General features: G+C 35.7%; 1 protein-coding gene across 1 annotated transcript; it reads left to right on the forward strand.

Annotated features, from left to right (window-relative positions):
• The first annotated feature begins 1,898 nt into the window (after window positions 1–1,898).
• ko (Stork-head domain-containing protein knockout) lies at window positions 1,899–27,180 on the forward strand. Its single transcript, XM_088036188.1, has 6 exons — window positions 1,899–2,062; window positions 21,680–21,817; window positions 24,321–24,775; window positions 24,952–25,364; window positions 25,415–25,569; window positions 25,618–27,180. The coding sequence occupies exons 2-6, from the start codon at window positions 21,689–21,691 to the stop codon at window positions 26,995–26,997; spliced, it is 2,532 nt and encodes an 843-aa protein (XP_087892314.1). The 5' UTR covers window positions 1,899–2,062; window positions 21,680–21,688; the 3' UTR covers window positions 26,998–27,180.
• Window positions 27,181–27,429: the final 249 nt, after the last annotated feature.

Here is a 27,429-nt window from a genome sequence, read left to right on the forward strand (position 1 = left end):
CAGTTGTATAGCTCCAATAGTCCCTTGTTTGTTCTTTTTTCCCATCTTCTATTCACGCTTTGTTCTTCTTTTGCTAACTTTCCATTCCCATCTACTTAGTAAACTTTGTTCTACTGTGCCTATTGTCCACACCTCAATTAAAAAGGTTGCTATTTACTTATTATCATTGATAGATATTTATCTTCAGGCCTTTAGACATACGCTCCTTCCAAGGTAAAGATTGTGCCATTTCCTTGCGACAGTCATCTAATTTCTTCTTAGTCCTTGGCCTTTAATAAAACAACTTCCTAAAAACTGAAAGCTCTCTACTTCTCCTTCGTCCAACCTGTGGATATTTTGATTTTACTTTCATTTAGTCTTCATTTCTGTTGACTACAATACATGGAGCTTTTAGTGCTTTTAAAACAATTCTAATTATTGTCACAATTTTACCTTTGCAGGAATAATTGCACCAATCCAGCACCGAAGAAAAAAGATGAGTTCATTCACCATTTTCACAGAGCTTTGAACTAAAATCGTACACCAAACAATTTATCGTTTGAAAACAGTTTTGATAGCCACTGCAGCTGTTGTGAATTTCATTAAAATTTCAATGTTTTCCAGCTGAAATCCTATCCTTGCAACCAAGCACTTTAGAAAGCTAAACTTTGATGTATGGGTCTTTGACGCTAATAATTTCCGATCCCATCAAGATCTCAAAATTTTATAAACTTACAAATACCTACAGTTTGTTTAACTTTCATTTTCATATTAAATCCAATACGACCGAAGATCTAAGAAATGTTTATCAGTTCAATCGTAAAAAGTAACGGCAACAGGTTGCTAACGGCAATTTTTTCAAGTATTGGTAGATAAAAACTGTCCAATTCAATTAAAGAAACTGTTGATTGACAAGAGAAGATCATTTTAGCCCATCGTCGACAGGTCACTCTTGTCTTCAAAGTCATCAAATATCCAAAGATCAAACAATTAAAATTCCTAACAAGGCAAAGCATTTGCATCAATGCTATCACTTTCATCGCCATCCCTTTTAACGCCTCCTCAAGATTGCAAGACGACAAAGTAAAAGTGTTGACCAAAATGTGAGAAACGGCGATGGGCTTGTTTCCCTTTGGAGCCTCCGGTCGTGGGTCGAAACGAATTCCAGAAGTGTCATGAGAAAACTATTCAAAAGCACGAAACGTCACTATTTGATGTTTTCCTTGATGGCCTCAGGCTCTCTGCAGACCATGCAAGGTTCTTCATTGCAACCTTTTGTCTCAAAATACTTTTCCCAAAATATCCAGTACTAGAGATCTCATTTGTGCAGAGCATTCTTTTAGCGCCTTCGAGGAGATAACGTTCCAGATGGGTAATTGAAGCCTCGCCTCTTGAACGTGAATTAGATCATGGACCAAAAATAAAAGTTCAAGAGGTCGTAATTAAACATGTCATGAAAGCTCATTATCTTGATGTGTTTTTGCGTGAATCGGTAATGTTCCACGAGAAGCTAGTTTGTTTTCTCATTTATGGTGCATTTGATGGGTGTCGCTGCACGCGGAAGCGCCCAGCAGTGCCCTATGCAGATAAAGCACCCATCTGTACGCAGTACGACCATCACCTTGGTCGTAAGGTCATTGACAGTTAGCGTTTTGCTAAAAAAATATACTCGTATGTATGAATTATGATAACCGGTGTTATGCGAAGGTTGCACCTCCATGTCCATAATAGGCTTAAACATGAAACTGGACCTTGCAACACGTTGGAATTAGCGACTCTTTGAGAACCATGGGCAAATGTTTGGTACCATTGCCGAAAAAATTAACGCTAATTTCCAACCACTAACGACGAAATGGAAGCAATAGATTCTTAGCGAAACCGGTTACCTGCATAACATTCTCTCAAAAATTATACAGATTCCAATGAGCGCTGGCTACGCAAGTCTCCGCTGCTACCACACCGATTTCTTTAGTCTTGTTTCTACTTTCAAGGATGTAACAGGTGTACGCTCTGTGCTAGATTTGTTCTAAGTGCTTGGATTTAACTCATCGATCGTTTTAAGAAGATGTTTATTGAAATTTCGGTAAGTTTCTTTCATTTTTCCAGACTTTTCAGTCAGCTTTTGTATAAAAAAAATTTACCTGCTCCAGTGAGACGGGTCAGGGCATCACGAACGCATTGTTTTAGTTTGAATTAGAATCAAACACGCTATGGCTGATTCGCAGATGGTCTGAGACCTTAAGATCAACATTGACACATTTTCGTATCACTCGGCCCCAAATGATTCATTTCATCCTTATAAGGAGGAAATTAAGATGTAAACCACTGCCAATGAAAGAATTGTTTTTAAAATCCGCAAAATGTCATGTCGAACCACTTCAACAGGTGGTAAAAATAGAATGATGATCACCCACGACTCGGCTTACAACATTTTTTGCATAATGCATTCGGGGTCGATTTTTTGGTTTACAACCCACGCCGATTTTTCGCTTCTTCCTCGCTTCAAAATTGTATGACTCAAAAGCGCGAATAAATTCGATCTCAAGAACAAAGATCTAAAATAGGCATGGAAACTGCATTGGTACATTTCCGGTTTCACTGACACGATTTGTTCCACGCAAAACTTGGTTGTATGGCAATCTTCAAATAATCAGTTTTTGAAACTGGTTATTGCCAAAGCGACTATTAGCACGACTGATAAAACTTGTTCGGTGTTAACCCACTAAATACTCCCTTAAGCAGAAAACTGGATCTGCGACAACTGTTAACGTGCCAATTAATCAGTTTTTTTGCCCACGTGCACTGTTCAAAATACAGAAGTGGTACCCATGGAATTTCCACAATGGAGTTGCGAAAGATAAGTGCAAAACCAAAATTGGCGATGGAGCCCAAGGTGGTGCTCTATTTTCTATGCACTCAGCAAAAAAAAAGAAAGGAAAACAGCACTGGCAAAGGTTAAACGATGAGGAGACCAAATTTGCATGAAGATGTCATTTCTTTAGCAAAAAAGAAGACTGAAGGCCGTCAATGTCGGAAGTTGCATAACTCTCCCAAAGTAGCATTCAGCTGTTTAGTAATGCATGATAATGAGACTTCCACACCTGAACTTCCTACAACGACACCTGTATCTCCACATCTTGTGTTTTAAACCTACACCTAAGGTCGTCTGTTTTAATGTTATACTTATATGTACATAATGTCTTTTCCATTGGATCTTTTCACTGTTTTTTATTATAACAGTGTTGAACACTCCCAGAATTGGTTATATGTGTCAGGATTTTGTACTTTGCGGCTGTTGCGATATAATAAACGAACTTACGAATGAAAGATACAACATTAGCTCTAGCTATTAACCATATCAGTAGTCAATTAAACATTCCATTTTGCGTTGCAATAAAAATTTTGTTCTGCATATAAACGTAAATACAAATTGTTTATGATCTTTCTGCACTATTGGTCTCTTATCGCCTACACATTTCGATAACATGGTCATTCTATTATAATTATAAAGTTCAGTCATTTAGTTGTGATAAATTGCTGAAATTCGAGCATTAGCTACGTAGGATTTTGAAGGATATTTTGATAACTCAAGTTTTTTATAGTTTTCTCCTCAAAAATGCTTGTCCTATAACCGTTACCAAGAATTCATTCAACACTAGATGCTGCGTCGCATAATTTAAGACAACAGATAATAATATAATAAACTAGCGTTCAAAGTATCTGCAGAAAGTGCATTTATTTTGTCATTCTCCATTTACCTACATCTTGGCCAAGAATCCTTGAGAAGACAGAAACATCTACGCTGGAAGAGAGACAAACTTTTATAAGTAAAAGAGCAAAATGAAAAGCTAATTATGTATAGCGTGTTGAAAATTAATTATTTTTAGGATGTAGTGGCAATAAGTAGCTAAAAACTCTTTCGATTGCTATAGGTCAAATATAATTAAAACCCAGTAGTAGAGTCATCAAAAAAGATGTCTTAATCAAGCAAAATGAAGTGAAGTAAAAAAGATTTACTTAATTAGTTCCTCCAAACCGTTCAGAGATAAGATCTCCGTGGCGTAGAAAATCTAAATTTAATTATAACGCCTGCACTTCTTCAAATGCAGCATGATATTTTAAAAATGCGATAAGTTCCAGCTGGAACGTTCAAACTGAAAATAAAAAACTAGAATCGATTACTGAAGAGGACTGGAAAACCTTCAATTCCGAACGCATTGGTGTGAATTTTTCATGAAAAACAACACCCTCAAGCCTTGTAAGAGCAGACCGCCTGGAGCCTCTTTATCGATTGTATTTTGTCTCCGTGTATGAGAATTTAGACTCGAGTGATTTATTTTTATTGGGTTAATTTGAGGTGAGGGATTGAACTTTCCGCTGAACATCTCCTTCACGTTCAATTGGCAATTTCGTCACGTGCTTCACTAGGGGGAAAACTCTTTGGTCCTTCGGCGATATTCAGTGATTAATCCGAATGCGTTCAGATCGGACGTGGGTGCACAAGTGTATCGATTTTTGAGAGTGTGTGAAGATTTTGCCACAGTATCGAAGAAATTTCCATTGTTGCACAAAATCCTGGAATAACAATGAAGAGGTAAAGAGTCCGTTGACCCTAACTATATTGCACGGTTTCGTTTAATTTCGAAATTAATTAAACAGATTTCTTGGCCGGAGGGTGATGTCAATTAAATAAAAAAAACTCACAAGCACAATACCAAATTTTATTATCTGCTAGTTTTCCCTCAAATCCAAACAATAGCACGCCTTGGATTCCCACAAACCAACCTAATTCGATTTTAATTTGGACAACGGTTCTCCTTTTGGAGCCAAGAGGTTACCATTCGATCATTAATAACCTCTATTGTTCTGCATTAATCCTCAGCGCGTTTAAGAAATCTCACCTTGAAAAGTTACCAAGTTCAGACGCTTAATCACTTTCTTCGGTCGAAATCGTCGTTCCCACCGGAAGACCGGAAACTGCAAAACGCCGTGGTGGACTTACGTGTACAATTATGGAACGGATTTTGCATGGAACGTGGGACCGTGTTATTTCTCAAAGAATGCACTATTGATGCAAGGGCAGATGAGTGACGGCAGAGCCACGCCCACGCAAATATTACAATTAGCAAATCGTGAGGGTTTTCGAACTCACGGTGGATGCATCGTACTGTGCTACTTAGAGTGGCGGCGGTCGGGCGCCAGTAGTGAGATGTAAGGGCACGCCACACCTACGGTAATGTCCAATAAACCATGCTACAAAAACGATTTCTCTTCCTCTCATTTAGTTTTAGAAAAATCACTACTTAATTGTCGCCGCCAGAGATGGTATTTGCGTGACATCAATTAATTTTAACTGGCGCTAATCTAGTAATATTGTACGATTTCTTAATGGGACCAATTAAAAATAATGAACCCTATAATTATGTGTGAATGAAATTTGTAGGTCGCGACCTTAGGAGTGAAAAATCAAGTGTGAACTCTCCAAAAAAACTCTAAAAGGTGGTATTGTAGAGGTTAACAGCGAGTACGTGCACTGCTATTGAAAAGGAAAAAATTATAGTCTCATAAATATTTACAATGCGAATCGACCTTTAATGGCTTTGTAATTCTTTTAGGTAACGATTACCTAACCTTTCGCCATTTTTATTTAAATGTATGAGTAATCGAATTTGTTAAACCATCCATTCATCGATTAATGAATAATTTAATTGCAGAAAAATTATATATAGCGTGTCGCGAAGCTTGTTAGCTGAAGAGTTTAAGGTCACTCATATTTTATAACGGAACTGTAACGATTAAATAGAGATTTTTCTATTTTTCTCGACGAGATGATCGACGGCACCTTTTCTCGTTTTCACACAGCATAAATCTGCACTCATTGTAACATTTTCTCGATTCTTTACATAAATTACCAACAGTTGTGTCCCGCGGCTCGTGTGCTAAAAATCAAAACAACAAATTATCACTTAAATACGTGCAATTTAGACAGCTCTCAGACTTCCGTTAGACGCGTGTGCGCCAACCTTAAAAAAGTTGATCTGATCTGAAATAAGTGGCTAATTTGTGAACTTGATCTAATAAATAATTCATTGAACTCTTCGGAAAATTCTAACGGATCATAGAGAGGGTTTTAGGGCACGTAAGTAGTAACGTTACGTAATTGCGGAAACGAACAAATTTGGAGATATGTACTATAATATGTTCATGAGTATGACAGCATTGAAATGACAATGGCTATAAATTTTTTCATTGGCCAAGGTCGACACTCATACCTCACATGTTAAAAACATATCCGGGCTTCAAAATTTGGGTTAATAAATTTAAAAATTATGAACTTCATCAACAATAAGGTACAATAAATTAGTAAACACAACGTAATGAGCTGCGGAAAACTTACGAAAGATAATAATAAAATATTAAATAACTGACTCACGAGAAATTAAAGTTTTTATTACCGCGCAAAGCGTTAATCGGTTGTAAAATGTAATACTGTGGGTGCTGTTTTCCATTATTTGAATCGAAAACCGTTATTTCGTATTGTTTCGGCAGCGACATTTCTCACTATTAATTAATATTTTATGTAAACGAAAAATTAGGTCGTAAATCGTACCTTAATACGAACTGAAATGGTGTTGAAAATCTGATTATTTCGTTATAGCGAAACAATTTTTGATTACTGACTACGCCAGCGTGATGACATTATATCATGTAAAGTTTACTTTGAAATGTAATTCAAGTACAAACATTTTACGACGTATTGTGTTTTTCTAATTGCTGAACAGTGGCCAAACATTCACTATTTAGATCGTTTAATTTCCATCTTAATCAATCCCAAATAATTGCTCTTTGATTACTACATTGGTGTATGTTAATTAAAAGGCCCGATGAATTTACGTTCCTTCGAAAATCTTGAAAACGAATTGGCCACCATCACAATTAATCAAAAAAATGAAAAATAATTAGGAACATCTCAAAAACTAAATGAAAATTTTTAAAAATATGGGGAATCCAGAGGGAATATAAAAGAATAGAAAAACAGGCTTCTGATAATTGAATTTCTGAAAACAGCTGCAATAACGAGCTTTCCAAAAAGTCTTTTATGGTTTCACATTTAATAAGGTGTTTTACTCCAAAAAAATAAGATTTTTATGTAGGTTATTGATGGGGTGCACAAAATTTATCATTTGTAAACAAATAATTCTAAATTCGTTCTTTTTCATTAGTAAATTCAAACAAAACCTAGCAAAATCGTTATGACGTGGTAAGTCCAAGCCAATCAGCACATTCAAATGAGTAAGAAGGATCTGGATCTGGATCTGTGCGTTCCAAAACGTTGGTTTAAAATTAAAACTTTATATATTTTTTTTGCTATAAATATTAATTTGCCAAATAAAAAAACATGAGTATTTTAATGTTTACGGTGTAATAAAAAAATGTAAAAAAAACTGTAAATTTGCCTATTGTCCACTAGGGAATTTCCAGAAGAACTTGTACGTGGGTGATTCATCTCCACATCTTTTAATGTTTTTCAATATCCTGGGAGGAAAATCACTTATTTTAGCATTGTCTGATGCGTTTCACTTTAATTTGAATCGCAATTAAGATGAGTTTTGTTGCTACATTCATTGTTTCTATTATTTTTTGCATTTCGCGTATTTTTACGGTTTTCTTTCCTCACCAGTTTAGCGAAAAAAATGAAAACAAAAGATGATGCGTTAGTTCAGCTTACAACTTTTCGCATCTTGGAAAACAAGCGTAAACGTATCGTTTCCCAAATATTGACATTCTTTTCCTAGCGTTTCCCTTATATTGAACGTCACACTAATGAATCTCTCTAAGTATCCCCTGCAAAAAAGTGCCATTCAACATCAGGGAAAGGAACACAGTATGTCAGCGCTAGAAATCTCCATGATCGTTTCACACATGCAAGAAAATTACAAATTACCCATAACTCAGTTAATTCCAAAATTACATCAACAAAACAATACTCATTGTTAAGATGTGACCCAGGTCAGTGATAAAAAGGTTGGGCGATTAGCCGCTTCACTGCCGACGTGTGAAAAGACGTAAAATCCATCCCTGTAACATAAAGCTGTCATTACGTGGAATTATTGCTTGGATCGTGATCCGTGTAACGCCAATTAAAATTAATTTTAATATTAATGATGCGACTAATCGTACTTGCGTAATAGAATAATTGCGACCAAAGTACCGTTTGAAGACGAAAGGGTGCGGTACTATACTTTTTCTGTTACTATTTTGCGTTTCCCACGTTCTGATTGATTTGGGTCTATTTCCAACCCAATTTCGCATTTCCCGAGGTCAATTTTACTTAAATGGCCTCCACCTCGTCGAATCGTGAACTCGCGATGATACATAAAGATGAATATTAAATACTGGCAACGAAACAATGAGAATCATTATTCCATGATAGTCGGTAGAAATCTTATAAGAAAGTCATAGGTCACAGTGCGATTTCTCTCCGTATACAGAGTAATTGCTCGTTCAAAATCGACTTTATGAGAAGAAGGCTCTTGGGTTCCCGTCGCGCGACAACATCTCCTATTTTTCCCTCCAGAGTCTCACGTTACCGCAACAATCACATAATCTCACTACAAACAGAAAAAAACGGGGCGCTTGTAACAAATGACCAACTCCTCCACGGGTTTAGAAAGTAGGTTGAGAACCTGATGGCAATTTCTTGGCGATTTTTGTGTATTTTTTTAACAACACTGGTAAATAGCCGCACTCACCTTGGGTACCAGACCTGAAGAACGAGATTCATTGAAGATGCCCATTAACGTGATGGCGGTGCTCTCACGCCTGCGATAAGTCTCAGTAACATTTGATGAGATTAAATCGGGACTCAGCGGTGAAGAGATGTTCTCAAGGTGTGGCAGGGCTTGTAGACAGTTTTAGACCACTCGCAAGAAGATAATATCCGAGAGCGGCGAGTCTCACGACCCTGCTAGTTGCAATTACTCTTGTTCTATATCGACGAGATTGCAAGAAATTGACAAGAAACCTGAAAGTTCAAAAATGAGACCTGTTTTTGCAAACGACTACGCCGAAATGTGGGCTTAAAGTTTAGTGACATAACTGTCAGTCCAAAAGTATGCTGTTTTTCAAGTTGAGAAGTCTTAATTATCATAAGCCTGAAAATAAACATGACACATTGAATAAGCTGAAGCTCCGTGTCATAATTAATGTTACCTGACTATCGCAAATCGAAGACGAAGGTTTTTTTAGTGAATGTATCCGGCCTGGAGGGCTCGTACTTCAATTGCTCCTCGTCAGTAAACAATCATTTTTCAGACCTCTTTGTAAATAACTATTTATCCTCCTTTACGCTTCACAAGATTCTGTTAATTTCAGACCAAAGTGGTTGTGCGAAAGAGCATGAAATGTAATAAAAATTGCCGCGGGATTGCCTTAGATTCAGCAAACAAACCTGAAACACCCTGTATATTTCGCAACTTTGAATAATGAAGTAATTAAAACAAATGGTAAGTTGCCAACAGTTTTTACGGACTGTCCGATAATTCAAATTGATCCAAAAAAGTGTTATTTTTCGCCCAACCATCACACCATCAAATTCGCTTGTTAGGAAATATTTGGTAATTTTGCCACTTTCCTATCCGCCCATGCCATGTCCTTCTTTTCTAAAACACGCCCAGACAATAACAAAAACTACCGATTTTCCTTTTAATGGACCATTGAAGAACTAGCGGAATTTGGAAAGTGATCCAAAATTGCATTTTTCGGTTGAAATTGAAAGCAATTACATAGAATTGAATGGTTTTACAAGTATGTTAATGTACGTTTAGAATTCACAAAAATTGGCCGCTGCGCCGTCTGAAAAAATTCCGAGGTGTGGCATCTTTTTATGAATTCAAACCAGATAAATTCCGTCGTCACCTCTTTATCATATTGGCGATAAGCTTGAGGACAATGTCAAGTGTCTAGGTGACCATTTAAAACACTTTCAATATTAAAAATGTCCTAGTTTTAATAAACACTTTCAGTTTATATTCGGAGACATTTCAAGCTTATAAAACTGCGTTAGCATAATGGAAAAACAGGTGGTAAAAGTAACATTTTAGTTCTGATCATAAAAAGCGCCAAATTAGGGAAAATTGGATCTACCATTTGGTGTTGTTTTGATACACTTAAGTTGACGAATTACTTTCTAATTAACGTGCTATTAATTAAAACTATAATAAAGATAACATCCGAGCCTTTTCTATGAAAACGAGTTACTTTTATCATTTCTAGGTTAAGAGACTTTGTTTCCACAATTGTATTCTTTTAAAGTCACAGTGTATATGATTAACATATTCCACATAATAAACACAACATAAATAAATAGGTAATTAGGTTTATATGCAATAAGAAAACGTAAGTATTATGCTTCAAATTATAAGTCTGTTTATCACGATGAAGCATCAGTAAATGAAGTACTAAGAACTGGAACTAAAGCTTAATTTTATCGTCAGAAGTAAGCAATAACGTAGGAAACGCTACTGTGTATCAATCCAACAGATAATTGATTTCAGTCATTTGTCAGACATGTCAATTGACGAACTTTTTCTTTCATCTTTTGACATTTCATAACAGCCAGTATTGCTCGAATAAAAACAACAGATCCTTTCGAATGGTTAATTATTTTCATATTTGAATACATGTGCAATAATTATCCTCATTATTTCAAACCATTCATAATTGCTGAAACTTGGAGTTATCTCCGGGAGAGCTTTCTCTTCAATAAAAGGAGAATTCTACCTTCGGTATCGAGAAAGCACGCAGAAGGACACAACGGATTAAATTGGGTAGTTGATATTGTCATGCAACTATCCAATAATTTACAATTAGAATTGTTAATTTATGTTTAGCATCTGCAATAAAATAGCATTTTCTAGACAACGATAAAAAGTTTTATCTCTTCGGGAGACCAATAAACCATGTTTACTCGTTATTGGCGTGTGTAATAAATATCGATTAAATAAGATTTAATAACAATTTCATTTTTACAGCGTTGTAAAATATGTATAGTAGGTGGCAACGCATCAAACCAAATGAAACTTTACTGCTTTTTTCCTGCATGTTATTTATGTGAAATTGGGCAAACTAACAAATTGAATTTGGAGTAATTTGTAAACATCGTTTTTACTTTGTAACGATTTCTCCAACTTTTATCTACAGTCTAATAACAGTTTATATTCAAGAGATATGAAATTTTAACATAGGTGTAAGTTTATTTAAATTAATTTATTAATATTATCATAATAGCTGTTTATATAACACGTAAAAAGTACATTTATGAACAAGGCGAGTTTATGGCCGAGCGACGATAATAAATGTGATCGATGCCTATTCATGTTCGAATTGCATACAAAATTTTATGCTTCAGTAGGCTCTATGATTATAATTACCTTAACATATTTTTGACACCGACAAACTACTCATTTCAGCTTTATTTCACAGGTACAGAGTAACTTGGAACGATTTTTGAGATTTTTGACTAATTTTATATTAGGTATATTAGAGTTTCTTTTTTATTTAAATATAATATGGTTAACGTTAGAACTATATGTTGGTATAAGCAAAATAAACTTTTCCCATAGTTTCCAAGAATTCAAACAAAAATTCAAAAAAATAAGCCGCATTTGTTTTGAGTGTGTTAAGAGACCATTTCCGCATTGGATGCCTTAATAGCTTCGTTACCACAGCAAGGTCGGAAAATGTAGTCCAAAAAGTGGATTTAATAGGACTTCTGGCCTCGTGTTTTATACGGTATACCACACCGCCATTCAAATATTGCAGGAGCCGCTCCAGATCTAATTAAAAATGGCAAATAACACTTGATTGACCGCAACCGTACTTTATAAAACAATCGAACATAAATAGGTACTTGAAAATTAGATTTAACTGTAATAAATTTAAGCCCACTGACATACTGCCAACCACATATTCCTCAAGTTTAATACCTGATGATTTAACGACATCAAAATTTACAATTGTCACGTTTCAAAAATGTGGTGTAACGCAAAAAATAAGTCGGAACTTTGGTGTTTTTCTACATGATTTGTACGTTTGAATTATCAACACTGCATATTTTAGGTCTGCGATCGTTTCTAAACTGATTTAAAAACTGAAATGTCATTTAAGTAGCACATAAAAACTTAAACTGTTCGTTTAAAAAACTGACATCTCGCAACGTAATTACGCCTTAAATCGTGATCTTCTAATAACCGAGAATAAGGATATATCTGAGACCATAAGCACTGGAGAAAGTGGTAACTTTTTACCGAATATGTCGACGAAAAATGACAGCTATAAATTTCCTCAATGTCTGAAAAATGTTAATTTTAACACCAAAGCAATCTTCGTGGCTACAATTTAACAGGAAAACAAGGCGATGATTTACTAAAAAAATTAATGGAAGCAAAAGTGAGCATTGAACGGAAATTGTCTGATAATTCGATGGAGAAAAGTTAGAGCCATTAAAATTTGTTTAATTAGAAACTAAAAACGTCAATTTGCATGAAATTTAATTAAAGTGCTCCACTCTAGCATTTTCTTTTTTCGAAGCATAACCGCAGTCGATTTGATTGTCGACTAGTTAAGAAGAGCAGCTTCAATACGTGTAATTTTGACAGCAATAATTACTTCTGTAATTTTCCAATTTTAAACTTCGCAATTTCATGGTCGTTTTTATCGTTGAACGCTTGTTAAACTCGATCACAATAAGGAGAAATAACCTGAAATAATTATTATATCGCTGTCTAAAGAGCCGTTTGGCATTTATATGCATTTCTATCAACACAATAGAAAGATTGAATCAATAACCGCCAACATTCTAAAAGAAAAATCACTTCCGTATCGTTCAAATTTGCATCGATTCTTTTGTAAAAAATCGTTCAACGACGACGTCTATTGATGGCCTGATGTGAACGAAGCTTTTATCGCACTCACTTTCACTGTGACAGTATCGCAATGAGATTTTTTCTAGTTTTCGAGTAACTAATTAAAAGGTGGCGTGCGGTCAATTAGTTCATATTTTTACGCCATCGATATCGTAATAATTCGCAAATGCACAGCCATTATGATTTATAATTTCTCTTATTACATTCACTCGAATAATTATTGTGTCATTTGTGACAAGATAAACTGTTTAATTTCTTTGTAATGAGTCCGAAAATACCCACGCATTCAGATGTTTGTCTAGAAATGTTTCCGCTCCGGTGATCGCCTAAAAACTGAAAAAGTTCCTACGCATACAACGCGAAAAAATTAACAGTGGACAAGAACTAGACGAATGAGGGAAAGTGAAGAAAGTAAGTTAACAACAAATTCGCGACTCATTTTGTTGTTAACACGTATTTTGGTACTTGCCCGAAATTTTAAGCAATTCCGAATTGCTGTTCACGTCTCACTAATTAACATCTTGGTTCTTGTAAACACGGCCCAAATTCGCCGAACGATCGTAAATTACACAGTCACTCTTATTAATAACTCATATCAGTGTAATAAAATCATTTAAAACCCTCAATTATAGGCAATTTTAATGGACTTTCGAATTAGACTTTTTTTTTCTCGTGCTACTGGAAAAACTGGTACTTTAGAAAATCTGATGAAAACATCTCCATAGAGGCGGTACAAAACGAAACAACTAGAATTAAGCAACAAAGACATTCCACTCTGTTTATTTCACTTCAAAAATGTAAATATTTGTCTTTGGACATGTAACGGAAGTTGCAGTTCCGTACGGTGCTTCAATTTACAGATTTTTTTTAGTACGTCGACTTGTGTGGTACAGTTGGGATAATAATGGGATCGCGTGCTTGAGATTTTTTCCACCTTTCTTAAGAGGAGTTAAACAATCAAAAAAAGAGATTGAATGCAACTTTATAAGGGCCACAATACGTAATTTGGCGTGAGGATCGCCATTCTAAATCGATAATGTAGCCGCAGCAAATCGATGTTAATTTCACGAAACAAATTGTGACCGACGCCGTTATAACGGCAAGCAATTTTGCAATTCCGTAAATATCCGTGGGTCTTTTCAAAGAAGTCGTGTAATTACGAAAAAAAGATGATCCGGTTGAGGATAAAAAGACAGTATAACTTCAAAAAGAAAAGATTTTTGTTGAGGCATTCTTAGATACGTTTGAAGTGGTTCTTGGACTGTTTGCTGTTGTCTGATTATGTGTGGCTAAAGGTAAAAAACTGTCACTATCAAATTCTTCTAGGTAGCCATGTCTAATCTTATTCTCAATGCACAGTTTCCAGAAATTAATCTGTTTGAGTTTACATTACCTTAAGTAAACATTTTTATAACTCCTCAAAAACTAAAACGAGATTTAGAAGTTGCTTCTTCACTTATCACAATTATTTAGGCAGGTATTTTGATGAACACGTGCAAAATCTCAAACAAAAACAATAGTCACCAAATTGAGCAGGTATTTCATTATAACTATTTTTTTTTATATTTTTATATTTTCCAATTATACTAAAGACTGTTGCTTGTGGAGCCATCGGTTAATTAAAATTAATGTATCCTCTACAGATATCTAACTTATCCCTTTCAAATGCTAGTAATCTAAAATTGCTGCTTTGCAAATCGATAAAATCTCTGCAGAAAAAATGACGTATTGTCCGCTTTCTTGATTCTCTAAGATTTAAAGAGAAATAAAGGAGATTTGATAGATTTGCTTTTGGCATTCTTTGCACGCCCTTTTGTGTGATAAAACTACCTTGATACACCTTCATATTTTTGGCACGCAGCTCAAAGTCAAGCTTGCTCGGAATAACGAGCACAAGGGTAAGGATAAGAGTTTAAACTCTTGCTGGGAAAATCCCTTCAGTCCAACTGAATTAAAATCTTCTGAATTTTGTTGCCCAAGAATCATTTAAGGCTTTCCTGATCGCATAATTTAAGTTTATTTTAGCGTAATAGGAAGTGGTACAATTTTCCAAAATACCCGTTTTCCTGTCATATTTAGACAGACAGATGTGCACCTTATTACAAATTACAAACTGAAAGTCTGAAGCAATGTGCCCCAGAGAAAAAAAACTGAAGTATTCCCTGAATAAGGCAACTTTTCTTCTACTCTTTGCCATATCTTTGTAATAGACCAATTAATCTAAACAGTCTGCAGAGAAAATTAAGAGACATTTTCCAAAGAAAGCAACTGAAGAAAGTTTTCGCTTTTATTCCTTTTCTGACTAGTTAGTCACACTGACAAACTAATTAGCTAAATATTACGTTAAAAACAAATAACTAAAAGACCTCTTTGATGATGGTGCTTCCGGCTCAAAACTTCATAAATAATATCGCTATAAAACAAGATATTATTACTGTCTGAAATTTGAAATGCAAATGTTCTAGCTATAGTCGTACCGTGACCACGCCAAGAGCCTATAATTTCATAAATTTTTTGATGAAATGACTGTGTCCGAAAGTACAGTTCGAGGATTCATATCTTTGAAAAAATGTTGATAGTTCAGATAAGTGAAGGTACTTCTTTACGGAAGACCAGTTTATCGTAGTCCTAATAACAGTACCGCTAATTTTATTACCGAAAGCAGCTTTTTGCGAAAAAGTGTTACCTCTGCGAACCACATATCACTTTCTAAACGATTTTATCTGTGTACATTATGTACTAAGTCCAACAGAAGTGGAATCTTATCGAGAAATACATCTCGTGCTAAACGTCAACGTAAATTTTTTTGTCGCCACAAATTACGGTGATTAACATATTTGAGACACTCGGTTTAAGTGAATTTATTAGATTCTGTCGTTCTACTTTTCTCCCATAAATCCGCCAAAACTTCAAGGCATAAACGTCGCTATTAAATTTGAATGAAGCCGTTTCCGTTTCACTTCCCACTTATATAACACAGGTGTTTGAAAAATAAATTCTGTCAAAACCGCCACATTCGTTTTATTATGAATCTGATTTAAAGCACATTGTTGCCTTTTTCCGACTACCGTTTTTTCGTCTCTTCATGACAGAATAGCGTTCTTAGAATGGTCCATCATGGACATAATGACCTTCCGCTTCTCAATAAAACTGATTACTAGTCTTCGAACAAAGCCGCTTTGAAGATGATGGACAGACCGCACAGTAAAAAATTTACACGAGTTCCCAATTATTCAAGTTTGTTGGACTATCGGCAATTTAATAGCTTCCGTAATATGACGACCTGGACATACGAGTTGTAGTAAACTGATCTAGATGCAGGAAAAATGCAGAATTCCCAGTGATAAAGCGACATAAACAAGGTACTTGCATGGTATTGAATATGTAGTACCCACGCGTTTTCCCACGAAAAAAAAACTCGCACATGGTCGAACGCTTTCTTGGTTAATAACTCGAGAGTTTATTTGTTCGAGTCGGTAAACTCGAGCCATTTGGATTTTTTTACTACGGAAACGGGGTCGTAAAGGCGCAGGAATGCCAATTGCGGAGGGCATCGGGGTTTTGCGGAAATGTGGAGAATTTGTCGCGTAATTTGTTGTTGCACGTTAGAAGCGAAACCGAGCAGTTCTCTGCAGCAAAGTTCTTCAGACATCGCCTCAATTACACCGAAAGTTACTGCAAATGTAATACATTGGACACAAATTTCTCAATCAGCAATAATTTTTTTTTAAATAATTTCTTTATTCCCAAAATTTCAGTATCTGGTCAAATCTTCCATCAAAGCAATGCCGAAAAGTAACCAGTTTAACCAGTTGTTCGATTTGCCTCCATCAAGCAACTTTCTTGTGATCCGAAATAGAAACATTTCCTAAAAATCCCACTGAAAACAAGCTTAATGAAGAGGAAAGTCTTAATTTAACATCTGGAGTAGCAATTTGTTGCTTCATGCGCATTTAAATTTATTGAAGTGCGTGGTAAAAATTCATTAAAATCGTCACGGGTCTTCCAATCCTTGTTTGCTTATCCAAAGAATAGAACATAATTATTTTAACAAGTAAACAATTAATTGTTTCCAATTAAACGCGAAGATTACTGACGTCCTACCTTCTGCAGAAAAAGTTATTTAGTTTAGACGTGCATCTTTAATGTTAATGTCAAAATTGATTACAACACAATGTTCGAACATAAACACTTGTAAATAATGTTAATTTTCCTACGACCCCATAAGAAAGTGGCATTTTCCACATGGTTAAATGACTCCGAAAGTTGATGATTTCGTACATACATTTATGAAAGTAAAAGTCAAAAAATTAACAGTTATTTTAAAATACAAATGTAACTCTTGAATTTTTGTCTCAAATATCTAGACGATTCACTGTAAAACTACATGCATAATGGTAAAAATGAATTGGTTAGGTCGTTTCTGCTCAGACAATTTTGACAGGTCTGTGCGGATATATTCATATCACACTAGTGACTTTTCCTTTCGGAAATGGATGTACAAAAACATCAACCATCTATTAAATATAAGAATATATAACTATTAGAATACGTCACTTTTATACGAGGTCGTAGAAAAATGACATTTAGAATAGATAAGAAATGAACTATTGTCGAGACTTATGGTTTCTTCCTTATGATGGAAGGTCGTAAGAAAAATAGTGTACACAACTCGTCCGAAAGTGTCTTTCTTACACTCGTGTAATATCTACATTTACACTCGTGCGAAATTGCTCACTTTCCGCACTTGTTATGTAAATATCTATTTGGCTTTAGTGCAAAATTAAATAGAAGTGCATTGAAAGCAATAGAAATTCGTGCTTCTTCCTGGCTACTTTTACTCGCAGCTATTGTTTGAAAATCAACCCTGTTTGATTTCAATATTTTGAACTATAACGAATGGAACGTCACGCCACAAAATGTTCTATTGTAGTCCTTACACAACAATTTAACTTTCTTTCATGCAATCTTTGGTTCTGGAGTATGCCACTAATGGTGTTGTGATTTTTTTAACAATTTCAGTCCATTATGAAAGACATAATAAGCCCATTATCAATTACCCGGTAATTATCATATTCGGAAGCACACTACATTATGTCACTCGAAAGTTTGTGCAATAACAAGTCGCTAAATGATCACGAAACTGGGTGCTTTTAACAGAAAAATGAAAACAAAAATTAAAGGAAATACGAACAGTGTTGAACGTGCATTATTACATAAGTTTATCGTAATGGTAAATTTTTCCTCTCCTTTAAACCACGTTCCACAGGTTGTTCCATCAATTATTATCGGAAACCTTTGGATGGACGCGAATTTATTTTTAGCTGATTATCGTAAAAAACTTAATTAGCCTTGAACAGCTATAATGGAACTTTAATTCTGTTTTTGTCATTAAGCAGACAAGGTAAAAATTAGAATTACGTAATTGTTTCCTAAAACAGACAAAACTTCGTGATATATCAGTCCGCCTCTGCTCTATCTCAGTCAACTTTCTTTTCTCTTCTTTGGACAAAAACCGCACCATAGTTTCCCCTCAGACTAACAGCTATTTATTACCTCCACAAAAAAGGCAAAAATATTAACTAGAAAGCCGCGAAATTATTAATCGTGAAGAATCCCGCCGCTGAAATATGCAGAAATTAAAAAGATCCACCTACAAAAAACCCATGTTTATTCAAATTTAAATCGACCTCCATCACTTATCGGTAGAAATCGCAAGCCTTTATTTTTATAGCCGAGTTTAATTAATTCCCCACCGCGTTGGATTTTTCAAAGTCCATACTCCACAACCATACACGATAAATCACACAACTTTCACGATTTTTTTTCAAAACAAAGCCGAAGAAAGCCTTTTTCATTTAGTGTTGTTAGTGGCGACCTTTTACCGACCGCGAAAATGTATTTTCAAGATCATTAATGAAAAATAGGTTGTCGACGGTCAAATTTACTCTCGTTTCAAGCGACCGTGTTTAATTTATTGCGGTTATATGCCTCAATTTACCCAAGAGAGAGTCATCTTGGTCTTGTGTGTGCGTATGTCTGCGAGCAAAATTTCTTAACAGACTTTCATGTATGTCTATTAAAGCGAAATGAAAGCATTTGCTGCACGACCAGCAAAAAACAACCAGCACACGACGCACTATCTTTAATCAGAACTGCATTTTAATCAGTAGCAACACACTAAGATAAGGAGCTGGGCGGAGAGGCTTTTGGACGGAAAGTAGTCGCTTGGAAAATCACGGCGCACGATCTTTTAATAACAGCTGATCGATACACTCAGATTTATGATTTACGGAATCTTACAATTTTTCCTGTGGGCGTGCTTTGTTTTTTTTTGCATATTTTATTAACGATTGTTAACAAATTGTTGAGTGTTTCATGTAAATACTGTTTTTGTCACTCATATTATTTAAATACAAATGGAAATTACATATTTAGAGACATGCAATTAGTAATGTATAACGGTAGTATCTACATATTGCTTCCTACGTACAGTACAATTTCTTGTGGAATTTTGTATACCGGTATATTCCACGAACAATTTGATTATAACTAATTCGTTCCATTGAATTATTATTATTATTATTACGCTTTGTCTTATTTAACATTATGCGTAAACACATTAATGTTTATTAAATTAGATATTTACTAATTTATTTATTAAAAACATCACTACCAATCAACTTAAAATGAGCACAAACAATGCAGAAAAGTGATATGAAAAAAATTTAAGTGTTTAGTTTGCTTGTGCGTTGTCATTATTGTTAATTTATTTATTTATGTTATTATACAGATGTTGAAATTGTAGGTGTTCATCAGAAACATAAAATGGATAATTTGAAAATTAGTAAAGCTCTCACCACTGGAAGAAAAAACTTACCATCTCATCATAAATAATTTCAAAGTTATCTTGTGTTTTCTTGGCATTGAATAAACACATGAGGATCTTTTTTTCAGTCGTAAAATCCGTTAATTGCATTTTATACAGAAGCGCGTTAAAAGTAACTACACGCATGTAAAATTGTTATTGAAAAGCTATGGAAAAATTAATTGGCCTTTTTCTAGTAACTATTGTATTTAAAACTAATTAAGCAAATAACTTATTATTCAACTGATGAAAGGGCATTGCGTAGAAAATTTCCCAATTAACATTTTGTTATAGCGATTGCATTATCCAAGTAAGTATATAAAATTGAATTTGTATTTTACAGCCAATTTTCTTAAATGTGTGAAAGTTAAGTAAAAAACCGACACAAATCCATCGAATTTCTTAGCACAGTCCATCCAGAGCTCTTTTAAAATCGTATTTTAAAATCAGTAGTGAAGTGCGTAACAAATTTCTTCACGAAGGTTTTACTTTTCTTGAACCAACTCCAAGTTTTAAAATTGACAAACTGACTTGTGAAATCATTACCAAATATCAAAAAAAAAAATTCTCCTACCAAATCTGGCAGTTTACAGCAACATTCTCTGACTTATTTTTTTTCTCGTAGTGTACTAAAACCTTTAAACCATTTTTAATCCCGAAGAGATGAGGAAACCATTTCAACTATCTTCTCATTTTCTAATTCCCTTTTTACTGTTTTTCAAAATATTTCTAGCACTTGTTGTCTTAAACAAGAAATTTATTTTTCTTAATTTAATCATTCAATATTTAAGAGTTGTTCCTTCTGTTCTCCTTTATTTTCTTGCCACAAAAATATTATTCGTAAATATAAAGAATAAATAAAATGATATTCTACTGGCATAAAGTTTTAAAAGTGATAACCATCTCAAAACAAAACGTTTAATAATAGTACATTTTGAAACAACGATTAAAATCTTAATTATTCTCTCTTACTTAATTGCTAAAAACTATGAGAATCTCAAGACTAATCGTTACGATAATATTATGTAAGATATCACATCTTTTGAAATGTTCATTCACGAAAACCTTGAAAACCTTCTCATTCAAGCATTCAAGAGAAAAAGCTTCTAAAATCTCCAACAATTGATAAAACTCTCCTTTAAATACAAAAATTAATATTTTTCGCCCCAAGTCATCATGCAAATCACAATTGCCGGCTCATTTTAATCACATCAGATTTTGGACAATTAAAACTATTTTTAAAAAAATGTAATACATGACTCACTGGCAACATATTTTATCTCAACTTGATTTGGAGTGTTCCTCGTCACTAAACGTTTTTTCATTTCACTCTTATGTAAATTACCATTTTCGAAATCGGCACGACATGGACAGTGAAGTAATTTTTATGTTTGCAGTGTCGAAGGCAAATCTCCGTCATATTTCTTGCAGTAAGTCGTGAGTAAATACGATACTGTACGGTACAGCATACGGAACTCCTGTCCGTGGCGAAGTAATTTCCAAAAAAATGTCTTTTTTATTACTCGCCAGATTATTTCGTACATTCCACACTCGTAAACAAAAGTTTCGCGCCTTTTTAAGCTGTAAAACGGAAAGTACAACATCCAACAATTAAAGCCGCTTATTGACATAGAAAGCATTATTTTTCGCTTTCAAACTTCGCTTTTAATTTTGCAGAAATCATATTTGGCGTTATATAAATATTAAAACAACACCATTTTCAAAGTATTCCAAATATGAATAAGAAATCAATATTTGTTTAACCGTTTGGTGTAGTGATGATAATCGTGTTCTTTTATGGTCAACTTCCGCCTTTCTTTGTTAGGCACTGAATCGCAAAAATTTTATGAACAAATCTTCTCGTTTTACACCCTGAACAACACTACATAATTTCTCTTTGTTTCAGAATTAAAATATGAGCTCGAAGGGCCGCAAATGCCGAGTATTTCTCCAGCAATGCCTGGCCATCATCATCCGCAAAGAAGGATGCCGCGGCGACCCCGGCGACTTCTGGATGTACGAAAACGGTTATTTACTCTTCCAGGTAAGCACAAAGAGCGCAAATACAATGAAGGTCGGTGTAGTAACCTCTTAATTGTTAAGTTGACGTTAATGAGCAATAAATTTCTTTTGAAAACATCTACAACATTGTCGCTTTTTATTGCGTAAGTGAGTTTCGACAGTTCACACTTCGTGCGAACAATTAGCGTCTACAACAGCCCCCGGGGTAGAGTGGAGCGAGTGGGTGTAGATAGTGGCTCCGGGCGCTCGAAAGCGGTAATTTTTCAAGTCATTCACTGGATTATTGACCGTTCTAATGGTTCTTGATTTTATGCCTTGTTATTACAGAGAATAAATAATAAAAATCGACAGATTTTTGTGGAAATCTCGACCTTCACTTGTGTGCACAGTTGTGTTTGTTAACACACAGGTGTGACGAAATTGCAAGTGATTTGATCTTAAAAATTGCTAAAAATGTGTGTTGGCTAATTTCACGAGTCATCAACGAAAGTGGTCACAGTGGAATGTGATGCAAGAAGGAAGCAAATCTGTTTTACCCGATTTTCAATGAAAAAGAAAAAATGAATCACAGCTTTTTAGCGGTTCTTGTAGTGGAACCTGATTAGAGGTACCGTCTTACCGTTGATATTCCAGTTTTATTCTAAAAAATATGGTTAATTTAGTGGGAACGAACTTGGTTTGTTTTAGTAAAATAACAAATTAACTGAAGATTTCATAAATACTTGATTACTTCCTATTGCATTGCTAGTGTTATAAATGCATGAAGATTTATGTGAAATGTTCCAATTTATCGTGTGAACCTAGTTAAAAGTCATCCACAAATGAGCAAGTCTGTGAACGACATGTAAACATTTAACAACCTTTTAATTTAAACGGATTTCTCCTATTGTCTAACAACATAGTGGCATCGAATTCCAGTGATAGCATCTAAATCATTTCCTTTGTCGAAATATACAGTTTAGTTAATGTAAGGTGAAACCATAAAACCGAGATAAACACGCGACTTTAAAAAGTTGGATTTTGCCGACAATCCACAAATTACAATAGCTAACTGTCGACAATCTAGTGAAACCACAGTTGTACCTCTAATAACAGCTATAATTTTCATAATGCCTTACACCTCACCATCTTAAGACATTTGCATGAAAGTGTTGGTCCATTGAACTCCGCTTGAAATTTTCTTTCAAAAATCCAACACCGTCGCCGAAAAAAAGACAAACCATTACGAATCAGGTCCTTCATTGAACGCTCCACTCGTTCTAGTTTCAAATTCTATAATAGATAAACGAAAGGGTCGGCAAAAAGTTTTGAGCTGCGATTTCCATTTTCTTCTGACTGTCACTAAAGTAAATAAAATAGATTTACTGTGTCAAGGAGCCGGGAATCGCACTAGAGACACTTGAAGAAAAACTGAAAGCAATGCTTGTTTAAGGACAGGGTCATTTGCACGGTCCACTAACAGATTACCAAATAGCTACCACGGAAGACTGCTTGATAAATTAAAGAAACTAGGATCCACGCAATTTTCTCATGGCGCTTCGCCACAAAAACCCTTTCGAAGAACAAAAAAACCGTCGCTCTTGACTGCCTTTGGCTACAGTAAAACTTCGCAACTATGAATCACTGGAGGATAAAAAAGTAACTTAATTTTAAAGCATTTCATCCACGTGGATAAATTTGTTCGGGTGTTTTGAATTGAGAAAAAGAAATAGATTATAACTACAAATAAAAATTCCTAGTATGTGTACGATTTTTTGTAGATCCATGTATTAGCACGTTCTAAATTGGTACTAATTTTTTTTCAATATGAACTACATAGATGCTAATGAAGGATTAAAGGATTTGTATAATCATGTTTAACGATTAACTCAAACGCAGCTTATATTTTATACTCTTTGCAATGACACTAATTTGGGTATAAAATTATTTATATTATTGAAAAGTAATCGATTATTTAGAACAGTGAAATGTCAAGATGAATTTTTAATTGTGAGCGACCTACTTATTATCCAATTAGCAAATAAATAAATAAATATGTGATCTCAGGATACAATCATAACACTTTTACATCATAGAAATAAATTTCTAATTATCGACACAACACCTTAAACACCGGATGTCACAGAAGCCGCTAAACTGGTAATTCTTAGTCTAGAACACATACTTTATCATGCAGTTTTTTAGTCAATAAAACGAACATTTCTTGACTTTTAAATTCTTCTTGAGTATTTTTAGATACTTATGTTTTTTTTAAATTCTAAAATTTTTAGATTCCTAGCTTCTTAGGTCATTCGACTCTAATTCTCAGGCTCAGAGTCCAAGTTTATATTGATAAAACAGCACAAAATAATAAAATAAAATAATTATGCAAAATAATAAAACAACAGGAAAAACATTCAGACACCCCACTGCGATCTCAGATTCTTATAAAACTAATGAGCAATCAAACTAGAACGGTATACTCGTATCTTAGCACGAGTTTGTTCCAACGGCTACATTATTACTTAACAATAAATTTATTGCAGGGTCTGCTTTCCTCCAACAGCGTCTGTTGGTGGAACACTGGTCTAAACGGAGCCACCAAAAGCCTCATCTACCATGGCTACATCAGTCCGGGGGCGCTACTGGTCGGCTCCGAACCGTGTGCGATTGATATAGTAAAAAATGCCTGGGCTAGAAGAGTCCTTCAGCCACCTCCAGGTTATCAAATCGTTGCGTTGGAAGACGTAGAAAATTGTTATGGCGTTCCCGTTGCTCAAACGCAATGGACACCTCTTCCAGAGGCTGTATGTGCAGTCATCTTGAAGTTATCGAGGCAAGGAAGACCTGCAGGGATCGAGACTATACGGGAAGCTCTAATTTTAACCTTCCCGCACGTTTCACCCCCGAGTGAGCAAGCACTTTATGATACCTTAGTGCAACTAACCACTGAGCGGAAGCTGTACCACACTTCCAATGGATACTTTATCGTCACGCCAGAGTAAGTAAATTAATAACAGATCGTTATTCACACATGTATTTAATAAATAAGTATACAGTGGAGACACTGTTAATGGTATTCTTTCACGTTTGTTATTATAGCTTCTTTCAAAGTTATTGTACATAGTTACTGTGGACTCTATAAGAGTGGCTTAAAGCAATGTTGACTTTCTTTAGACGTAGGAGATCGCGTAGCGCCTCCCGCGGCCGCAAGCGCGTGGATGACGGCGACCCGGATCCAGTTTCTGGCAAGACGATGCTCATGTCAACCGAAGAAGCTCTTGTTATGGTTCACGGCGACATGGCCACCATACGAGACGGAGATGTTACGCATCAGCTCATACAAACCAATCTAGCTGATGTTATATGTGGAGGCAACTCGAGCGATAAGATCTTGTATCCTAGAAACAGCAAGCATCGAGCTTCCTCATTATCTGTACCCAGAAGTCCGGATCGACGAGGCTCTTTCAGACTATGGCGGTCGAGTAGAAGGCTAAGGAGGTCTGCGTCAACCAGAACAATAGCGAAACATTATATAGACACCACGAGTAGCAGTCCCGAGACATCGACGGCGTCCACTCCCAGTCCAAGTGAGCACCAGTAATGTACTAATTTTCGAGATGTTACTCTTTCGTTGTAGAGAAAGAGTCCCTTCTGTCGAGGTTGTTCCGGAAAACCAAAAGATCCCAGTGCCAAATTAGCTCTTTTAACGCTCAGTTCCCTCCTTCGGAGTGGTTCAACTCTAAAGCCGTCCATCTTCACAGTATAGGAACCCAAACGACGACGTCAGAGAAAGTAAGAACGAATTTTAACATTGTAGCGTTCTTAAATTTAGTTTTGCAGGAGATTGAGTCCATATCTTCATACTTGGAAAACTGCGAACTTAAACCGTCCTCCCGTTCGGCTACTTTACCCCGTCGTCGGTGTCGGCAGTACACAGACTTAGCATATCCTTCTTACCCCGCTTCCCGAGACACATCGCCAGTTTCCCGAAAAAACACCTACATGTCCTGCACTCTCCCCCGCAACAAGCAGAAGAGTAGAGACAGTTCCCGCAAGACCAGTAGAAGTAGTCTAGTTCGGCAACAAAGCGAAGAACAAAAAGCCGATCCTGTAAATAGTAGAATTTGTGATAGTCCAGTCAAAACTAGTCAGAAAACCAGCGAAAAGTTGGAAACTCCACCTCTGGATAACAGCGGACCATCTAGTATAGAATCACACAAAAGCAGTAGTAAAACAGAGAGCTCGTTCAACAGCGGACCATCGAGTCTAGAGTCTCATAAAACTGTCATCAACACAAAGGACACAAAGACAAAGAAAACAACAAAACGGGAACAAAACAACAGGACAACAATCCCACAAAGTAACTCCTTCACTCTACAAGTCACTACAAATCAAGGAATGTCCAAACTAAACAACAAACCTAACGCTACGACGACTACTACAATAAACGGCGAAGGAGGAAGCAGCACGAAGATCTTCGTACAAAACTCCCCGGTGCGATCAGTTATCACTTTCGAAAACGGACAAAGAGACGACAGGAATCCAAATTTGGTCATCATCAACGACACTGAGTCCGCACGCGACCAGGTCTTCGAATCCAAAATTCCTAAAAACACCAACCAGTCCAAAGAAACCACTTTAAACAACTCTAGAGACCTCCTCCCAAACGGTGAGGAGCAAAAGAACGCAGCGATGAACAACAGCAGGAAGCTGTCTCTGCAACTTCCGAACAAAGACGGGTTGAGTTTTCACAACCTGATCAAGAATGTCTCTACCGGTTCGCATAAGTTTTCCTCTGTTTCCAATCCAGATTCTCCTGTCATCGCTCATGAAAGTCCTAAAGGAGGCTACAACAGTACTCCTCCAAGTCCGACAAAAAGTTCCGACGCCCTTTCTATATCCTCGATCGGGAATATTTATGCTAAGAACGAAATGGGTTCTTTAGCAAGTTTCGACAGTTCCAAGAAGTTGGAAAAGAATATGTTGGGTTCGGAACCTAACATCAGTTACAAAGAAATTTCGTTCACGAAAGACAACCGGGACCAACAATTTCCAAGTTTGAATGACTTATCGTTCAATTTCACAAGCCTTGCAGCGCAGAAGATTCTAAAAGGAGTGGGTTTAAACAGTGTAGATACGTTGGTCGAGTTGAATATGACTGCCAACGTAGACAAACAGAATAACTGTGATGTGGTTCACACTGATTTTGGAATGTTTTAAAACACACTGTGTCTTTTTGCCGGCTTTATTCAAAGTCGGTTTTAAAGGAGTAATAAACCGGTTGTAATATATGCATTGTTAAAATAACAGTATGCCTTCTCAGTTATGAAACTGACCATGTATTTAATATTTTATATACATTTTTATGTAATTATGAGTAATAAACAATATTTGCGTAACATGCATGGGGTTCATTTATTGTAACGCACGTAAAATAACTGTCTAGTGAGAGAAAAACTTGTTGAAACAAGGTCACATGATTTACGACTGCATTGAGATTAAGTGCTTTTAATTTGCAGTAAAAACCTCCATAGATAGGTGAGAAAAAAACTGCGTAAGCGGAGCCCCCGTGAGTTGCCGTTTCCATTTTTCTGTTGTGATTTGGCCATCTCATATCGGTAGGTCAAATAATTTCGGGGACGTTCACAAAAT

This window comes from Gnatocerus cornutus, chromosome 5, assembly GCF_029298725.1.
Source record: "Gnatocerus cornutus isolate USDA-ARS CGAHR chromosome 5, icGnaCorn1.1, whole genome shotgun sequence".
NCBI classification, from domain to species: Eukaryota; Metazoa; Arthropoda; class Insecta; order Coleoptera; family Tenebrionidae; genus Gnatocerus; species Gnatocerus cornutus.

Excerpts from the sequence above, each read along its gene's own strand:
- ko (XM_088036188.1), top strand. The coding sequence starts at position 21,689 with ATGAGCTCGAAGGGCCGCAAATGCCGAGTATTTCTCCAGCAATGCCTG. Across the intron at positions 24,776-24,951 it reads TACTTTATCGTCACGCCAGA|ACGTAGGAGATCGCGTAGCG; the intron begins GTAAGTAAATTA and ends GACTTTCTTTAG. Across the intron at positions 25,365-25,414 it reads GGCGTCCACTCCCAGTCCAA|AGAAAGAGTCCCTTCTGTCG; the intron begins GTGAGCACCAGT and ends CTTTCGTTGTAG.